This window comes from Acomys russatus, chromosome 4, assembly GCF_903995435.1.
Source record: "Acomys russatus chromosome 4, mAcoRus1.1, whole genome shotgun sequence".
NCBI lineage: Eukaryota > Metazoa > Chordata > Mammalia > Rodentia > Muridae > Acomys > Acomys russatus.
The window spans coordinates 10,182,963-10,203,924 of record NC_067140.1 but is presented as its reverse complement, the minus strand read 5'-3'; the positions used below and the strand labels follow the sequence as shown (position 1 = coordinate 10,203,924).

The following is a 20,962-nucleotide window of genomic DNA, read 5'->3' as shown; positions in this document are numbered from 1 at the left end:
TAATTTTCCGTTAAGTTGTAGGAGTTTATTTTAAATAACCTACAGTTGATTAAAAGGGAATTCATGATAAAAATAGAAGATACTTGAGGAAAGATGTGGGAATGGACTCTGCACACACACTAAACTAACAATGCCTCTAAAACTAATGATTATAGCAAAAAATGTCTTCACATTAAATTTTTGCTTTTTATGTTTTTTTCCATTTTTTTACACAATTACAAAAGAAAAAAATTAAAGCCCTAAAATCTTGATTATTTTTCCTTTTTGTTTTGTTTTTGTTTTTGTTTTCTTGGACCAAATGCTTATTTTCCTCTGAATTTATTGACCTGTGGAAGTTTTTATACAATAAAATCTTTCAAATGAAAGACTGGGGTTTCCAAAGAAAAAGATGGATCTCTTAAAGGGTACATAGAATGCTCAGAACAAAGGATGATGGGAAAATGGTTTCAGTCACTGATTATTTCATTATCTTTAGACTCACTTGCCCTTCATCCCTCCCCAACCCCAAGCTACACGATCTTTAAGATCAAGAAGAAGGCTTAAATATTTTAAAATAATTAAAAAGAAATAAAAATTCACATTTAAAAAGGAACACTCAAGTCAGGAAATATTTTCCCATCATGCTTTTCTGTGAATAGGTGTCTGAACCAAAACACTGCCGATGTCACAACTGCTTCAAGTTTAATGAAAACTGATTCCCATGACGATAGAGTGACAACTCTAATAGGTGCGCTGGGTTTTTGTTTTGTTCTACTTAATTTTAAGTTCCTGAAATGGGGGAGAGGAAGGAGTTTAAGGAATTCGTTTCTATTAAAATATAGAAGTTATTGCAAAACCCTAACTGTAAAAACGCACCAATATAATCAGACTTCGCATACAGTAGCTGAGAGAATTCAAACATTGCAGCAAAACTGAATTTGCCTGGCAGGATGCTGACAAATTCCCATCCACTTGCTCTCTTGAAAATAAAAACAAAGTTCAAAACAAATCATACAGCTAGAATTTTGATATCTGAAATATTTTTAAATAAGTTGTCCATAGGACAACTGGCTCAGCTCTCCCTTATAATATCTCCAGGTATCTCTTTTTGCAAAGATGTTGGTTTGTTAAGACTTGAGGCCTCTCCCTCGGGTGTGAGGGCAAGTGAGGCTCAGTTTATCCATCTTCCCCAAACCACACTGTTCCTTTTCACAGAACCCCTGCCGAGACTGGTCAAAACTCGTAGTCTTCATCAGTCATATCAATGGCCCAAGCAAACTTCTCCCTCTGGGTTTTGTTGTAAATCTTCTCAATTGGGACCCCCCATTTCTTGCACCTGTAAGAAATAAAGATGGAGACAAGAAAGGAGATTAGAATACTCAATAATAGCTCACAGCAGGAGCCTAAGAGGTTTCTGGTGCACCAAAAAGATTCAAAGGACTTTAATCTCAACAGGAATATCTCAGTAGGTGTTACTAAAGATATACAAACAAAAAAAGGTAGACTTTAAACAACCACCATGCAGAAATGGTAAATAGCAGTGTCCTCATGCCACCAGTGGAATTTTACACTAAGCAGTTTGGTCCAAAACATGTATCACACTGCTTCTCAGGAATTAATCTAGGGATGGTGAGAGGGCTCAGTGGGTGTCCTGACTTGTTTAACTTGACACAGCTAGAGTTATCAGTGAAAGGGAGCCTCAATTGAGAACATGCCTCCATTGGATAGGTCTTAGGAAGGTCTACAGAGCATGTTCTTGACCAACAATTGATCTCAGAGGGTTCAACTCAGCAGGCAGGCTGAGTAAGCCAGGGAAGCTAGTAAGCAGTATTCCTCTATGGTGGTCTCAGCTTCATTTCCTGCCTCCATATACCCTTCCCTGGCATCCCTCAGTAATGGAATGTGACGTGAGAATTTTAAACTGAAAGGAACACCTTCCTCCCAAAGCTGCTTTTGGGTCATGGTATTGTATCACAGCAATAGAAACCCTAACCAGGACAGCAGGGTTTGCCACCAAGCCTGAAGACCAAAGTGTGATTCTTGGGAGCTACATGATGGAACCTACTGACTCCTGCTAAACTGTCACAACACACACACACACACACACACACACACACACACACACACACACACACACGAGAAAATAAAGTTAACCTAGCAACACAATCAAAAAGCTGGGTCTCTGGTCTAAAACTCAATAACTCAAGCTAATTAAGCCCCTTCAGAAAGGAGCCACTTGTTTGGATGCTATTGTACGAATATACATGAAAGACTAAGGGAGGGAGGGGCTACGTATCTACACACAATAGAGAATCTATGTGCCTTTCTTGAATGGTCTCTCTACCTCTGTGTAGATCTATGCTCTCAGTTCTTTGCCTTGGCTTCCTTCCCTTTTTGTTTTTGGAATTTTTTTCCCCCTGATTTTATTTATTTAGTTTTTGAGACAGTCTTTTTCTATATAAACCAGGCGCTTTTGCCACCTGCATGCTGGGGTATAGGCATACACAACCAACTAAGCCCAGCTTTCTTTGTTCATGTGCAAAATTTCACTGAGGAAACTGGACAGACCGCTCAATGTTTAAAGAACACTTGCTACTCTTATAGAGGGCCACAGTTCAGTTCACAATGGCCTTCCATAACCATCCAGATCGAGGTGATCCGGCATGTTCTTCTGGCATGCTCAGGTAACAGGCAAAAATGAGGTGGGTTTGGGGTGGTAATGTGCACTCAGAAGGCAAGGATGGGAGGTTCCCTGAGTTCAAGGCCAGCATGGTCTACACAGCTAGTTCAAGGCTAGCCAGGAATATTTATTAAGACCTAATCTAAAAAAAGATTGTTTTATTTGTAACTGAAAAGCTTTGTTAAAATAGAAATGAACGGACCCTTCATAAAAGGCCTAGGAAAGTACATTCCTGTCACACTCACCTTCTCAGGATAACAGGACTAGGAGGTGCTCAGTAGGCAAGAATACTTGTGTGAGAGCAGAAGGACATAAAGGTTGGCTCCCCAGTACCCATGGGGGAAATTAGGTATGCTCTGAGCCACTCTAATCCAGGCCCTACAGGGTGGAGACACATGGATCTCATGGGCTCATTTGAGAATCAAGACACAGAGTGATAGAAGCTACCAGATGTACTTCTCTGGTCTCTGCAGGCATGGGCTCTTCCACATAACATATGACATTGAGACTATCTAGAGTCCTGTACCTCTAGATAGGGCTCAGCACCAGAACAGTAGGCTCTCCTAGAAGAAATGTGAACTTAGGCATGCTATGAGGAGGCAGCCAATACTCTCAGACTCACTGCCTTCCTTAAACAACAACAGGAGCTCCACACAGGCCTAATACTTACCAAGCCACTGTGATCCTAGGGTCCAGATAATTGAGTTTAGAGGTTCCCAAGGCAATTTGCTTATTCTCCTCTCGATCTGTGGCTTGAACTTCCAGCTTCATCAGCTGCTCTTCCAGTCTCTGTACAGCCTTCTTTTTTGACTCTACTACCCTAGAAGAATGGTAGAGTCATTATACATTAAGACTGACTTCTAGGTAAGAATAGCCAAGTAGTTCACATTCTGCTTAGAAGAGAAAAATGGTGGAAAACCTCTCCAAGAAACCTTTGGAAAAAAAAAAAAAAAAAAACTGAGCATGGTGGTTTACCCTGGGAACAACAAAGATGGCCAGCCAAGGCCACATAACAAGCCCTGGGAGCTGGGACACCTATGCCCCTGAGTGATGATGCCAACTATTCGCTCTTATCCAGCCCTCCGTGCAGTGTCAGATACATACTTCTTGGTCTTTGCATCCTTCATGACTTTGGCGTCAGCCTTAGCACTTTTCAAGTCCCTTCGAGCATCTGCTAGCTGATCTTTCTTGGCATCAATCTAGGCAGAGAAAAACAGCAGTAAAGTTAGGAATAAATGAGCCAAAGAGGGAAAAGAGCTCCCATCTTAGAATGTAAAACTGAGAGTTGTCAGTGTTTTCTAGGTACAAGAAGGTTTTATGAGGACAACAGCTGGACAGTGAATGCAGGAAACAATGAAATTGCTATTTGCTGCTTATATATGTTTTTCAGTGAATGTTAAACAGTGTAAGGTTCTGTAAGAGTAACCTGGAAATCTGGTCCTAACCTCTGAGGAAAACACTCTGGCTTTAGAGAACAGAGAGGAGTATGCAGATGACAGGTGTTATCAAATGAGTCCTGTGCCAGGCATTAGTATTCCTTTGTTGTTTGTTAGTTTAAGAAAGACAGGGTTTCATTATGTAGCCTTGGTTGCCCTAGAACTCGCAATATAGACCAAGATGCCCTTGAACTCAGAGATCTGCTGCCTCTGGCTCTCTAATGTATGGGTCACCACTCCTGGCCTTTAGCATTCCTTCTGAGAATACTGTAGGAGAAACTAAATAGAAACATAGATAGACCTATCTACTAAGCAAGCCCAGATCATTAATTGCTGGCTTTGGGGGAAAAGGATGCATTAAATAGGATATCCAGAAAACTAAACAGTGGCAAGTAGACATCAGGAATTGCCTAGCCTTGACTTTCTGTTTTAGAAAGTAGAAGTCTAAAGTGAGAAGAAAATTAGTAGTCATCATTTAATAACTAAGATTTGAAAATCATCTATTGAAGATTTTTCCTCCACAAAGGAAATCTTAGTGATTCTTTTCTTGTTTGTTAGAACCCTTGAAAAGCTAAGGTCTTCTTTGAGTGTTGCCTAGAAACAGCAGTAGGCAATACTATGATGCTAGAAATAAAGCTGGTGAGTTTTGCCTGGTTTCAAAGAATCTCACCACTGGATCACCCTGATGACCTATGAGGTCAAGAGAATATCCCAGAGTAAATTACATGTCGATTTACTCTCATTGGGTTGTTGTTGACTGACCCTAAAATTTGTTAGACAAACACTACACAAAAACACAAAAAACCACACACACGTAGAAAATGCAACCCACGATTAGAAACTGTAATCCCAGCACTTGGGAGGTCGATCTCTCTTCTACAAAGTAAGTCCAGGACAGCCAAGACCCTATCTCGAAAAACAACAACAAAAACAAAAAAATCCTAACAACAACAACAACCAAACAGCCCACCATTGTGAGAGTCATTAAATATGTTTTACTGTTAGTGGCTTCCTTCCAATAGCTAAGGTGCTCAAAAAGTTACTAGAACTGGCTGCACTTAAAAGCATCACAGCCACCACTAGCCATATGCTTCTTAGGCTAGAAGTAGAGCAAACTACAGTCTTAACCATTTCTGTGAATGCTAAACTGGCAAGCTACATCAAATTCTCTCAAAGTATCAAAGACTCCATTGATTCTCTAGGCAACCGGGCGTGTGTTTGCTTTGTGGGCACACAGGAGAAGGTTCCTACGCTTGGAGGGCTTGTGTGGCTGGCAGCCTGAGCTGCTCAAACAGTGGTTCCAGAATAAGAGCAACAAATGACCTCTTCATGCTCCAGGAAGGGTCTCTTGAACTGGGTACACAGAACCCCGTACTCATACTTTATTCTGGGCTTGGAATGACAACACAAGAGGAAAGTAAACAATACCAGAGGATCTCCATTTAACACAGGGGCAAAGCAAAGGCAAAGATGGGCAGCCTGTGGGTTTGGTTCTTGGTCTGCTGGCCTAGGCACAGACTAGAGGTCTGTGATCTGTGTTCATGCACTGTGGATATGGAGATCCCTTCAGGCCAGCTGTAGCAAAGCCTTTAAGTTGTAGCTTTAGATTTACATACATTATGTCAGGATACCCATCTTGCAGAAATCTCAGTAAGAGAATATTCAGAGCCTGAAAATATATTTCTAAAAGTGAGTTGTCCAAGTATAGAATTCCATAAATTCAAAAGGAGGAAAAAAATATATCTGTACTTTGGCTACTCTCTAGATGACATTTCTTGTTGCCTCTTTAATTATGACTGTGAGCAAGAACTCAAATGTGACTTGTCCTGCGACTATTACCAACAGATGTTGAATACTTAATTTCCTGTTATGCATTACAGTGTTATAGAACTTTTACTTATTACTATCTTAAACTTCATAGTAATTATTAGGACCACCTCAAGATATTAACTGAGGGTATTTACTCATATGCCAAACTGCATTTTAATGTAAATTATTTCCATTGTCATCACGTGCATCTATTTTAACATGAAGTATCTGCAAATGGTCACAATGGATTAGGGAGTTCAGATGCATAGTTAAGCAGCCAATGATAAGAGAGAGGAAGGAGAGTGGAACAACATCAACGTGTTTCCATATCAGTCTCTCCCTACAGGGCACAACCCTGACACAGGCAGATCTGACACACAGCAACAGATGTAAACTGCTGTTCTAGGATTGGGAGGAATTAAATGCCATTGCTTGACTATCTTTTAAATTTTAAACAATCTAACAGAGAACAGTTAACTTTCCTCTCTCCTGTCCTGCTTCTGCCTTGGGAATCAAACCCAGAGCTTTGTGTATGGTAGACAAGCAAAGGCAGGCTCTACTGAGTGGTATCTTCCTGTCATGTTTCTTAGCTAGAGCACGGAGACTTTGTGCTGGGGATGGAGCCCAGGGCCTGCTTGCACACCAAGGAAGCATTCTGCCACAAAGCTTCATTCTTATTTCCATTTTCCTTATGTATAACAGGGATAACAATTAGCAATTCAGAGGTGCATCAAAGTTAGCACTTCAAAACAGAAAGTGGTTAACACAGAACTTGTGTCCAACAGCACAAATACTTTAAGAAAAAACAAACACTATGATACTATCAAAGTATCTCCATCTGTCATCTGTAGAATAATCTTTAAGAACAGCCCCACACAAGCCTGCTATTATCCGAGCCCACACAAGGTCAGATTCCAGAAGCCTCTGTTTGAGGAAGATATCAAATGATATCTTTTTTGCTATCCCACCTTAGGACCCACCATACCTTAGACTGCAAATTCATCATTGACTTCTCAAAGGTCTTTGGTGGTGCCCTCTGGTGGTTACAAAGAATTGCAACAGCTCGATTGGCACGGTTATAAGACAGAATCTTTGCTGGTACATTCTCATCAGCTGTAAAGAAATAGATAGTAACAGAGTCAATTTGTATACCAAAATATGTATACATAAAGTGTCTTCTAGGGACTTCATCCCTGTAGAGTTTGTACTGGTCTTCAGCTTATCATAACCAAGTTTCTCTGAAGGTACAAGGTCAAAATTTGAGTCAAAGGCAGGAAGTATCTACATAGCCTGAATGAGTTTCCGGCACAATAGGAATTCTGAGCCTCTTTTTATTTTGTGACCAGGTCTCATTATGGGTTCCTTCCTGAGTGGCAAGAATTACTGTACCCAGCTTGTCTCTACTATTACAGAGAAATCTACAGGTTGTTTTTTAACTTCAGGAGTCTGGCTATGGACCCCTTATAATGTTTTCCTTATTTGTTGTCTCCCACTTACCAGCCAAATGTAGCCTGGAGAAAATGCTGTACTAGGAGAAAAGACTGTAGGAGGATGAGATGAAGGGATCTTAAGCTATATATTTTAAAACCATATTTAAAAAAACCACTTGCTGCTCTTGCTAAGGACCTGGGTTTACTTTCTAGTATTCTTGTGGTAGCTCACAATCATCTCTAACTCCAGTTCTAGGGATTTGACTTTACTTGCATTTTTTTCCTTCAAGACAGTGCTTATTTGTGTAGTCCTGGCTGTCCTGGAACTCACTCGGTGGACCAAGCTAGCCTCGAACTCACAGATCTTCCTGCCTCTGTCTTCCAAGTGCTGGGACTAACGGTAGTGTGCCGCCATGTGCCGCTGCTACCACCATTGATAGGCTTTTTAGCACTTACTTAAACCACACCCTAACTAAATACTTATCTCCAGTATGCCATCTGGCTCTAAGACCATTGGATTCATTTACAGACAACAGTGGAAACTCAGGTCCTAGAAACCAGGAATGGTGGTTCTTGCTTATAGTCCTAGCCTTGGGGAGGGTGAGGCAAAAGGTTCCCTATTTGAGGCTAGCGTGGGCCACATAATGAGTTGTTGTGGCCAGCCTTCAGCTACAATGTGAGAACTTGTTTTAACAGGAGGGGAGCAAAAGTCCTAATGTCCCAGGAGTAATTATTACCTATTACTATGAAGAGAAAAAATAACAGAGACCTTAGGGAAAACATTTACTCTATTATATTTTTCTGGTAACCATGACAACTACCTTCCCTAATTTAACCACACTATCTGTACCCTGTGAGCTTTTAAGTAACCCAGACAAATCACAAGAATGTTTAGAACAGATGCAAAGCTCTTTTCAGTATTCTATGAGATTAATCTAGAATCTGGGGCAGGAGTGGGAAGAAAAGACACTGACTGGTTTTGTTTAGACAGCTAAATCTCTTCTAGCAGTTGGAGGGAAAGAGTAAAGCTCAAGGACACTGCACCATCTCTAGGGGCAGCCCTAGAGAGTACTTACGGGCCGTGAGCTCTTTAAGCTGCTGCTGTAGCGTGATGGAGGCATTGTAAGTACGGAACACCTTGGCAGTCAAGCCCTCCATGAGATCCTGAAGATGCTTATTTAGAATACCAGTCTACAGAAGACAACAAAGAGGATGTTGGAACTGAGGTAAAAGTCAAACCAGCCTTTCCCTTGCAGCAAGCACTAGGAGTCATTGTGCCAGTGCTGTCATCATCCTGTCAGTTACTGCCCTGTCCTTCGAGGAGGAAGGTAGCCAATGAGGGAAAATAATTCTATAATATAGGATTGCAGATACCTTCCTACAAATGGCGTAACTCTTGAGCAGCTCAAAACAACAAATCTGTTCTTTCTTATAAAGATCTTTCCCAGTGAAGAAAATAAGGCAAAAGTTTTAGGTCTCCAGTACAGACAGCTGGAAATCTCATGAAAGAGGAAAAGATACATGCAAGGCTCAACTCCCTCTGCCTTACGGCTCTACAGCAGGAAGGAGTCTGCTCCTAGTTATAGGTGCACTGTGTGCACCAAGGAAGGAAGCATATGTAGAATATCACTGGACGAGCTACAATGAATGGACAGCCCAAATATCCTTTGGCAACTTTCATCCTCAGGAGCTTGAGATTTCCTGGGACTCTAGCCTATGTCCTGTGTCTACTCACATTAAGTCGATCAAAAAGATCATCCTCAGGCTGCTTGTTCTCCATAAACAGTTGTAAGTTCTTAAAAACCTAAAAAAAAAAAGCCCGATTATTATTTTTAAAAATTTTAGAAATAATTTCAGACTCACAACTTTCAAAAAAGAGAAATGGCACAAAGACCACCCATATATAGTATACCCAAATTCTTGCTTTTATGTGTAAATTTACATAAATACCTAAGTATCTGTTCTGAGCCATTTGGAGGTATATATTGTAGCTGTTTAGAGCCAAACATCTCAGTGTCTATTGCCTAAGAATAAAAAAAATGCTCCCTTATAGTCAAACTATGCTTGCCCTAGCTGCACAATTTAACTGTAATCTAGCCAGTTAGAGTAGTGAGTGCCTGTGTGCCTATCTTCTACATTTACAGTGATAGGCACAGAGACCTGAGAAGTGAAAGGTTACCGTTTTCATCAGGTGGGAATTGGCCTGGGGCTGAACATGGGGACATGGGGACAATATGCAACATGACCAGAGGATGCCGTGCTTAAATCACTAAAGTGGTTGGGTTCAATTTTATGTTGGATTTGCTGTAAGGGCTAACTCTCTGTAGACTCCATTACAAACTGCTTCCAGAGATGGCCACACACTCCCAGTAATGTGTCAGAGGTTGCAGGACAGGGCTAAATGAGGCACACAACACAGCAAGCAGTTTCTTCTTTCTTTGAGATCATTTTTGCTAGAGCCCAGCAAAATATAGAGCAGACAAAAGCACTCAATAACTATTTGCGGAATGACTAAGTAAAAAAGCATGCCAGAGAGCACAGGCCACATTAACTTACTCGTTTCTCAACTGGGACTTTGTTATAGTATCTGATTGAGTCCTTCCCGGGAAAGTCAAATTCGACCACATATTCCTGACCATCCAATTCTGGGTGTAGATTGATGTGCTCCACTCTAAGTGAACAGCAACCCACGGTGTCTGCCGTCTCTCCTTCTTCTTTCTCATTGCCTGCTCTCAGAGCAAGCTGTTAAAAGAAGTGGAGTAGGGTTGTTAAGAAAGAGATGAGTGTCAGTGAAGAAACATGGACTGCATATGATCCCTAGGAAACCCCAAAGCAGAAGCCTCCGCAATTTTTTTATGAACAAAGCATCAGCCTGCACAGCCTGGAAACTCAGATCCTATTATGTGATGACGCATATGAAAGCCACAGGGGTACCCGAGACCCAAGCTTCTCTACTCTATCCCTAGGCCTTGGAATGGAGATAGAGGGAAGAGAAGAAGGGGAAAAACAAAACAAAACACCAAAGACACAAATGAGAACTTTTTTTCCTTTGGACAGTTAGATTAAAAACTGTTATCAATTTGTGGGAATTTAGAATTTGAGCTAAAATATAAGCACTGTAAAATGAAAAAAAAAAAAATCTTCTGAGTACCAAGAAACTGAACTTGGTAACATTATCTTTCAAACTGTAATTACAATAAATGACACTTTTTAAAAAGATTTATTTATGGCCGGGCGTGGTGGCGCACGCCTTTAATCCCAGCACTTGGGAGGCAGAGGCAGGCGGATCGCTGTGAGTTCGAGGCCAGCCTGGTCTACAAAGTGAGTCCAGGATGGCCAAGGCTACACAGAGAAACCCTGTCTCGAAAAACCAAAAAAAAAAAAAAAGATTTATTTATTTATTATTATGTATACAGTGCTCTGCCTGAAGGTACAATTGCAGGCTAGAAGAGAGAATCAAATCACGTTATAGATAGCTGTGAGCCACTATGTGGTTGTTGGGAATTGGATTCAGGACCTCTGGAGGAACAGTCGGTGCTCCTAATCTTTTAGCTATCTCTCCAGCCCATAAACCACACTTTTTAATCAATTTATAGGTTCTAAAAGAATGAAATAGAAAAGAAATACCACAATTCACTGCTAGTAGTTTAAGCGGGTGGTGGTGGTGTATTTTTATTTAATTGCATACAAATAAAAATATGTGTTGAATTTTGACATAAATAAGTAGTTGTGCATTATGAGTTATAGTAAAAAAAAAAAAAGCTTGAAATCATGTTATTTAAAAAGCAAACAGTCAGGAGTGGTGGTGCGCACCTTTAATCCTAGCACTTGGGAGGTAGAGGCAGGTAGATCTCTGTAAATTTGAGGCCAGCCTGGACTACAGAGTGAGTTCTAGGACAGCCAAGGCTACACAGGCAAACCCTGTTCAAACAAACAAACAACAAAAACAACAACAAAACCCAAACCAAACCAAACCGTTCACTTTATGCATATCTTCCTGTTATAAAGGCTGTACTCAACAGCAAACATACCATGGATACCTCTTTCTTTGTATCCATATATGCTTTTCCTACTGGGTTTAATTTGATTTGAAGTCACACAGCAGATATACATTCCCATCCCCTGTACTTACAGAGTAGACACTCCCTATACCTACAAACAACTGTTCAATTCGGACAAAGGAATCTGCTCCCACCTTATCAATGAAGTACAGTGCTACAGCTCTCTGCCGAACTTTCATCTCTTTGGACTTCCAGTCTTCCCGATACTGATTTCGGATCTTGTCCACACACTTCTTCAGGCGCCGAGCAGTCTCATACTTCTGCCAGTCTTTCTCACCCTGCAGAACAAAATGTGGAGTAACACACTAAATATTCAGAGCTCTGTACCCAAGAGCAGAAACCAGAGCTTAATCAAGGCTGAAAAGAATAGAACTGAAGAGAACACATGCTGGGGAGGGTGGGAACAGGAGCATAAGAGGGAGGGGATTACAATCGGGAAGTAATGTGAGTAAATTATTTTTTTAAAAAGAATATATTTTGTTCTACTTTCACACAACTGACTCCTATCTAATTGCTAGGAAAGCTTTCCAATCTATAAAATGCACACACTCTTAGGAGAAGCTCACAAAACTGACTTCTGCCAACATAAAGATATAAGCATCCCCATTCCCTTACAAGCATCACAGCCTTACTGCAGAATCTAAGACCCATATCAGTTTTTTGCTAACACTGAATTCCATTAAATTCGAGACAGTCATTGAGTCTTGAATTTGCCCATGTATGTCCTTATTTCATTGACATATCCAAGAAACAGAACCCAAGACTACAACATGTAATTACCAAGGAACACAATGACTTCCAGGAACAGCTATAATTATTTTCTCACTTTGGCATTTAAAAGCCATCTCTTATTAGACTGAGAAAAAATGTTTCAAGGAACACCTTCCTTCCTTCCCTCCCCCGCCCCCCCCCCCCAGGTTTTCAAGACAGAGTTTCTCTGTATAGGCTGATCTCAATTCAGAGATCAGCCAACCTCTGCTTCCCAAGTGCTAGGATTAAAGGTGTATATCACCACCACCACCACCACCCAGCTTCGTCGTCGTCATCTTCTTTTGTTTTTGTATTTTTGCGGCAGGGTTTCTCTGTGTAGCCTGGACTGTCTTGGACTCACTTTGTAGACCAGGCTAGCCTCGAACTCACAATGAAGCTGCTTCTTTTAAACAGAGCTTTTGGCACAAATTTTGAGGTGTGATCCTAAAGCCAAGAAATGCTATGGAAATTACATGTGCCTGGTTTTTTACATCTTATCAAGAAACCGTGGCTGGGAAGCTCGTAGGTCTGAGGGGTGAAAAACAGTACTGTGACTTTGCTAGATGGACATGGCATCAAGCTGCCTTCTAAGTACTATCTCCACACCCACTGACTAAAGCAGCTCTTGTTCCTAATCAGTAGAGTTTTGCAATGGATGTAGTTAATACCAAAGGCTGCAACTGGTCAAAGTACAGAGAACAAGTGTTTGTGAACTATTCAGCCATGAATGGAACCACTACCTCACACACTCTGACCTCAAGATTCAGGAAGCATTGTTATAGGTGATGGAAAGACTCTAAGAGGCACAGGTCAGGGAGCACTGGGGCTAAAGTATCTTTTGGACATGGCAGGGCCACTATACTCAGGAACTCTCACAGTTGTGGTTGTATGCACAGGATCAAGCCAGTCAACATCCAATCATGAAGGGGAGAAGGATACACAAGCCCTGACTCCTAGCTGAGGAGCTATTGATACTTAGTGGCTGATAGTGTGTATTTGTCGTGTTTTCTTTTGAGGTGAGGTCCCTGGTAGCTTTCCCATGCTCCAGTGGATGGCCTCCATTCATGCATGTATGGACATCACTAATACAACTGAGTGGGCTACTAAAAAGAGAAGACATGAAGTTAAGAGGAAGATGTATGTGGAGGGAATCTGGGGGTTATCCAAGTACATTGTATGTACGTATACAATTCTTTTTTTTTAGCCGGGCGTGGTGGCACACGCCTTTAATCCCAGCACTCAGGAGGCAGAGGCAGGCAGATGGCTGTGAGTTCGAGGCCAGCCTGGTCTACAAAGTGAGTCCAGGACAGTCAAGGCTACACAGAGAAACCCTGTCTCAAAAAACCATTAATTTTCTTTAAAAAGATTTATTTATTAAGCATACAATGTTGTCTTCCTGTAGGCCAGAAGAAGGCATCAGGTTACATTATAGATGGTTGTGACCCACCATGTGGTTGCTGGGAATTGAACTCAGGACCTTTGGAAGAGCAGGCGGTACTCTTAACCACTGAGCCATCTCTCCAGCCCACGTATACAATCCTTAAAGAATAAATAATGAATATTTTTAAAAAGACTATTAAACAACAGAAGATTTCTGTTACCACTCTGAGTGAAAACAGACCTGCAAACAAAGGCTAAGAGTTTTACCAGGTGTGAAACTGACCACACGGCAGTAACACAAGAAAAGCAAGCATGTAAGAACCCAAGAACCTGGGGCTGGTGATGGCTTAGCAGTGGCCTGTGACTCCAGCTCTAGCAGGATTTTAGGTCTCCTAATCTGTGGTATTCAAATGCACATGCCTCACACAGACACATGGGTAAAATACATGGAATTAAAGAAAAAGAAATAATCCAAGAATTTCTGCTCTTTAATTCTTTAATTCTACAAAGGAGAGGAGGTGGTAGAGACTTCTTTTTCTATATTCTTGGTTTCCACCTGATACAAAAGTACCTGACCCACGGGACCACATAGAATCCTTAAAACATAAAAACTATGGTCAAGGTAACCAGCCTCCTCTCATGGAGGCATGAGGGTACCTGGAAAAAGCCTTGTTTCCAGATCTTAACAAATGCTCAGAAAGCAATGTTTATTTGGATGTGCTATGGAGTCATCAGCATTTCCTCACAATTGTATGTGTACTTACTATTTGTATGGATTTGTTTAGCTTTAAAACAAGAGGTTGAATAATAGCTGTTGCATTTCCTGGGAAGATGAAAATTTTTCACTGAGTTCTCTAAGTACAATTTGACATTTAAGAGAATGAATTACTGGGGGCTGGAGAGATGGCTCAGAGGTTAAGAGCACTGGCTGCTTTCCCAAAGGTCCTGAGTTCAATTCCCAGCAACCACATGGTGGCTCACAACCATCTGTAATGAGAACTGGTGCCCTCTTCTGGGCTGCAGGTGTACATGCAGGTAGAATACTCTATACATAATAAATAAATCTTGAAAAAAAAAAAAAAAGAGAGAGACTGAATTAGAAAAAAATACAATATAAACTGTCTTCCTGTGCAAAACAATAATGCACCTCCACCATTCTTTCTTACATCAACCACCACCAAGAAGACACCTGAAAGGCTCACTAAAATACACTATCTACCCAGAAATGGACTCTTCCATCACTCCAACACACATAGGCATTGGTCTAACTCGATGATTAACTGGGAGCAGGCAGGCAAACCAAGTTTGAGAAAGTCAAATAAGAAATTTACACAAGAGACCGCTGGAGCAGCTTTCCTGTCACATGATTGGGCTCCTGGAACAATCCAAAGTTATCTCAAGAACACTGGAATAGGGGACAGAACATAAGACAGCCTGCAAAGGACTAACAAGAGGGCTGGCCTCTAAGTACACTTGCCCTGGTTGCTTTCAGTGCTGAACAGAATCTATAAGATGACAATACTTAAAACCTTCTTGGACTGCTTCTAAAAAATATCCACCTAGGTTCTGCAGGGAGAGTGAAATCAAACCCGTTGTACAAGGTCCTTTTCCTGTCCTTTTCAGAGATGTACTGTCTCAAACTCTGTTACCACATCAACACGTAACATATGGAGTAGAAAAGCAATTTGCTAAAACAAAGACAGATAATGTAAGAGCCTTTGACTCCCTCTCCTCTTTTCCTAGTTGGCAACTTCTCCTTAATGGAGAGAAAACTAGTTAGTGACAGTTATAAACCAGTGCCACCACACTTTTTCTTAAATGTAGATACTTATCCATGCAATGACATGGGCACTTGGAGCAGGAAGTAAGCTGAATCTGTCGTTTAGCCTTTCTCAGGATCTGTATTCGCAAGATGCCATTTGCTACTATACTTTGAGTGTGTTAAGACAAACGCAGGCATGGTTGCTTAGATGCTTGGTTCTAAAGCAGCGTCTCTCACCGGCCTAAACTCCCCACTTAGGCCAGACTGTTTACCAGACTGTTTGGCAAGCCAGGCCCAGGAATCCCTCCTCTTGCTCCTTCCTCAGGGCTGGGTCACAAGAAAGTGCCATCACGCCTAGCATTTTTGTTTTAATTAATGTAATTTGGCACATCTTTTATCTTTATTTTTGAAATTTTCTTTTTTTTTTCTTTTTTTTTTTTTGTTTGTTTGTTTTTTGAGACAGGGTTTCTCTGTGTAGCCTTGGCCATCCTGGACTCACTTTGTAGACCAGGCTGGCCTCACTCACAGCGATCTGCCTGCCTCTGCCTCTCGAGTGCTGGGATTAAAGGCGTGCGCCACCACGCCCGGCTATTTTTGAAATTTTCTTACACATATACAAAGAGATATGATATTATCTTTCTCCCATTTCTTCTGAAGGCCCCCATATCCCCTGCCAACTTAAAGTTTTTGGTTTTATAGTAACTCAGTAAGTACAGTTAGTGCCACCCATAGATCCATGTGTGAGTTGGCACGGTAGCACCTACCAGAGTATGTGAAGTCTATCGGCCTCCCTGCTTAGCCTTGGCTAGCCTGGAACTTGATATGAACACCAGGACAGCCTTACACTCAAGAGATCCCTTGTCTCCCAAGTACTAGGTTAAAGGCTCAAACCACCATATGCAGCATATCAGAGTATTTTTTGTAATTAAGTGATATAAGACATAATGCTAACATCTGACAATGCTAGACAATAAGAACAAGAATTAATTAAATATCTATTCTTACATGTTTGAATTATTTCACTAAAAACAAAACTCAGGGCTGGAGAAATGGTTCAGAGGTAAAAAGCACTAGCAGCTCTTAGAGAGGAAGTAGTTTTGGTTCCCAGCACCCATACAGCAAGCAGCCCAGCACTCAATTACCTCCAGCTCAGGGTATCTGCTACCTTTTACTAGACTCTGTTGGCACTAGGCATATAATACAGTGTACATGCATTAGGCAGAGAAAACATTCATACACATTAAGTAAAAATCAATCTAAAAGAACACAGAGAAAAAACAAACAAAAAACCAAAACGTCTCAAGCTTGAACCTGTCTTTACTGAAGAGAATGCTTTTCTGGGTGGCAACACACTATTCAAAGTTCTATCAAGATTCGCCATCTGAAGACGATGATGTTCTGCTGCATAGGCCTTTCTTAAGCCTTAAAACCTAAGACAAGAGTGAGGGCAAGTTCAAGAAGCCACAGGCACTGTCACCTCACTCCTGATCCCCAAACTTTCTACCTTTCCAGACTTTTAATGACTCTTCTTGGGGATTCCATCCTAGTTGTCTCAAGTCATACATCTGATCTTGGATTCAGGCATCTAGACAAACATAATCTCTGGGTAAGTCTCAAGTTAATAAAACCATCTTCTAAAAACTTGGAAAATGCTTACTATGCAGTTATCTGGTGGCTATTGTCTGGACTAAGACTGGGTAGCTTTCTGCTCTTGGGGTGCTGTCCTGGCTTGCCAGCAAAGATCTCACTTGTGAGAATTACAACCCCCTGTAATTTCTGCCTATAGGAAAACATAACCACATATTTGAAATCTATGCCCTTTTCTCCACTTTCATTGGCATCACCTGCCTTGGCCACTACAGTTTCTTGCCTGAAGAACAACAGCCATCTAGAGGCCTCCTAATTTCCTATTTATGTCCAAATTTGTGTGCCACAATTTGACAGCAGGATGTCATGGGAAAGCATGAGATTAGAGATCTAAATTACATTCTAAGAAGATTGACAGAGTTATTAGCTATCAGATCTAGTTTTTTTTTTTTAATTCCCATAGACTAAATTTATTCATCTACAAAGTGGAACCATGAATATATGTCTGTTATGGTTACTAAATGCCACTTACATGAAAAAGCTTTTAAAGACCAAGCTAATACTCATCACAGATTGACAATTTTCTGACTGTGGTGAATATACATAGAATTTACCATTAGTGTGACATTTAGTATATTAACAATGTTCTGGAGCCACCATTACTTGGTAGTTATAGTGTATGTGGTACATGTATATGTGTGTGTAGGCACAAATCCTTGTGCATGAGGAAGATTCTCCACTTTATTTTTAAAAGATTTATTTTAATTTTTTATATTTATGTGTATTGTGCCTGCCTCATGCATGCAGTGCCTACAGAGACCAGAAGAGGGCATCAGATCCCCTAAGAACTGAATTGGTTGTGCAGTGACTGAAACACGGGTCATCTGGAAAAACAGCCAGCATTCTTAGTCACTGAGCCATCTCTTTAACCCCTCCCTCCACCTGATTAAGGCTGGGTCTCTTACTGTACTCACAATCTCAACTAAGCTGGCTGGGCAGTGGGCTCCCAGGATCTGCCTGTATCCTAACACTGAAATTATAGGCATGCATGGCTATGTCCAGTTTTATGACAGGTAAAATCTTGCTTTTATAAAACCTTACCCATTGAGTCTTCACACTCACCCCTATTTGACAGTTTGTGTTACTTTTCACATCCTTTATATCTCACCCTATTCTCTACTCACTCTCCTCTTCCGTCCATAGGCACCCAAGTCTATTTAGAAGATTTCTTTAAAAATCTAACTTTACGCCAGGCATGGTGGCCCACGCCTTTAACCCAGCACTCAGGAGGCAGAGGCAGGTGGCTCACTTTGAGTTCGAGGCCAGCCTGGTCTACAAAAGTGAGTCCAGGACAGCCAGGGCTACACAGAGAAATCCTGTCTTGAAAACCAAAACAAAAACCAACCAAACAAAAGATCTAACTTTAATCTGATTTCCTTTAAAAAGTCCACTCTGATGTTAAGAAAAACTACTTTCACTTATCCATTTCTGTAGCTCTATGAGGTGCTAAGAGAAAGAGAACACGATTTTAACTGTTGTTCTGAGTTCTCTTTTGTGTCCCCGTATACTTACTCTGAACCAAAAGAACTATTTTCCAATTTATATGAAGAAAGTATCCAGATGGTATTTTTCATTAAGAAAGTAGTGACACATGTCAGACCACAGGGTATACGCTGGAAAGCATACAAAATTTACATAGATTTTTTTCACCTGTGACTCTCAGATCTTAACAGAGGCTAAATCCTCATAAACAAGGGTTTCAAAAGTCTTTAGCTTCAGACTCTTGAATGGAATCAGTTTCGGACTACACAGAACCAATTCCTTGGACTTTTTTTTTTTTTTTTTGGTGAGGCTTAGCTCTCTTTTCGTGTAGTTCAGATTTCCATAATGTCTGATGGAAAACACTTATAGAACTCTCCAGAATAGCTAGCTGGCTAACAAAAACCCAAGACAGTCCCTCTCAGTAAATCTAACAATTGAAAACAACACACAAGCATTTAAGATGTATATGGTAGGTTATCAATACAATCACATCTTAAAGGAACCTACTCAGATGCGATTTCAGAAACCCTGAGGTATATAAAACTCTAGGTTTTATAGCTTGTTTCTACATTCAGAGAAAATAGTTCCTACATGTCTCATATATGTCTACCAATCACTTCATCACATCTTGAGCCCCAGTTGGTAAGCAGGGACTGTGAAGGCAAGAGCTGCATCTGCACAGTTGCTATTACCATACATACACCATCCTTGGAACATGGTGCGGTCTCAGAAATTTTCCACAAATAAGATCAGAATAGGAGGAACCAACAACTAGTATCTCTGAAACAGTGTATCAGGCCAACAACCTTTGGAAATTACTTTGTTCTAAATTTTATCTTAGCAAGCATGTGACTATGATGTTTATGTAAATATTCACTGGTATATGTTCATCAATAATGTATATTATATCCATTCTAATTGCAAACCTGCATTCTTTAACTTTTTGTAAAATAATGTTAACTAGGCACCTAAAAAAAAAAAAAAAAAAAAAAAGATTACAATAGGACAATAGGACACAAATATGAAACATCTTTGGGAGGTTAACAGGTAATGCTAACCATAAAAGCTCTTGCCTCCTTTCATGAGAAGGTAGGCTTTTTTTTTTTTTTTTATTAATTTATTCTTGTTACATCTCAATGTTTATCCCATCCCTTGTATCCTCCCATTCTTCCCTCCCTCCCATTTTCCCCTTATTCCCCTCCTCTATGACTGTTCCTGAGGGGGATTACCTCCCCCTGTATATGCTCATAGGGTATCAAGGAGAGGGTAGGCTTTTAATTTGTTAAACTGAGTCTAAAAAGCACATTGCAACTCAAAAGAAAAAAGAGATTCTTAGCCACCTAGAAAGAGGCGTACCCAATAGCCATGCTCACCTTGATTCGTGAACTGGGATTCAGCATGATGTATTTAATAGAACCTTGGATGTTCTCTGTCCAGGAGACCAGCCAGGTAACCTTGTTGTCATGTCGGACCTCTTTCCATTTATGTCCTGGAGGAGGAGAAGGAACCTTGGCATCTCTGTGAAAATAATCGTGAAGAAGGGAAATGAAATGAAAAGTGACAAATCATGTCTCCTTCTCATGACCAGAAGTGAACCTATCTGCCCCAGGCCCCAATTCTGGGAAAAAAAAAAAAAAAAAAAAAAAAAGCCTTGGGAGACCTACCAATGACGATACTACACTGCTCTCCTTAACAATGTGAACAGTCCCAACCACCAGTGAGGAAAAAGCTCTGCACCTCAGGTTCGCTCATAAATCGTGCTCACTTGCTACAGTTGATAATGATGTCCTCAGGCATGATCCTTCTCTTCAGCATGCCCATCTTGGGATGGTTGCCTCGGCCACGGAAAAGCCCTGGAGGTTCTATCTTGAAGTTGGCAATCCGTTCTCTATGATTATCCATAACACAAAATCCATATTCTTTCAGTAACTTTTCATTTTCTTCTTTGATTTTCTAAAATAGAGCAAGGAGGTACACAAAATGGATTCAAACTCCTACATTCTAAGAGTTAACTATTTTTATCTCTTGCATAAGAAAGACCAAGGTAAAGTTTAAAGGTCATTCAGAAATGAATTCAAATAAAGGAAAATGTCCAATGGATTTGGGGGAAGCGGGGGAAGGTTTTTCTCTGTGTAACCTTGGCTGTCCTGGACTCACTTTGTAGACCAGGCTGGCCTCCAACTCATAGTGATCCACCTGCCTCTGCTTACCGAGTGCTGAGATTACAGGCGTGCGCCACCACATCTGGCCTCTAATGGATCTTAAACTTATATATAATAACTTGCCAAAAGATCTACCAAGAATAAATGACTACACAGTTAACAGATTTTCACTGTTTTTCTTTTATACTTACTGCAGACTGAGTCTACAACTTAGCTAAAGCTTCAATCCTTAAATCTTTTATTGTAAAGGGTATAGATTTATGAATGTTATATATTTTTTAGTTTGGCTTAGTTCAGTTTTAAAAATATGGTCTCATGTATCTCAAGATTTCTTCAAATTCTCTATGTAATTGAGAACGACCTTGAATTTCTGGTCTTCCTGTC

The 20,962-nt window shown here is 40.6% G+C and overlaps 1 protein-coding gene across 2 annotated transcripts in view; it reads right to left on the bottom strand.

The window, feature by feature from the left end:
- The window catches only part of Top1 (DNA topoisomerase I), a 90,074-nt gene continuing 69,112 nt past the window's right edge, over positions 1–20,962 (bottom strand). The window contains exons 13-22 of one of the 2 annotated variants that reach the window (XM_051143707.1): positions 20,182–20,369; positions 19,790–19,934; positions 11,530–11,673; positions 9,891–10,076; positions 9,070–9,138; positions 8,411–8,525; positions 6,890–7,017; positions 3,764–3,858; positions 3,330–3,479; positions 1–1,315 (exon numbers count right to left, since the gene is read on the bottom strand). In XM_051143707.1, coding sequence (XP_050999664.1) covers positions 1,213–1,315; positions 3,330–3,479; positions 3,764–3,858; positions 6,890–7,017; positions 8,411–8,525; positions 9,070–9,138; positions 9,891–10,076; positions 11,530–11,673; positions 19,790–19,934; positions 20,182–20,369 — 1,323 coding nt within the window. In that variant the 3' untranslated portion in view covers positions 1–1,212. The remainder of the gene's footprint in view (positions 1,316–3,329; positions 3,480–3,763; positions 3,859–6,889; positions 7,018–8,410; positions 8,526–9,069; positions 9,139–9,890; positions 10,077–11,529; positions 11,674–19,789; positions 19,935–20,181; positions 20,370–20,962) is intronic. The other variant, XM_051143708.1, reaches the window with a different exon arrangement.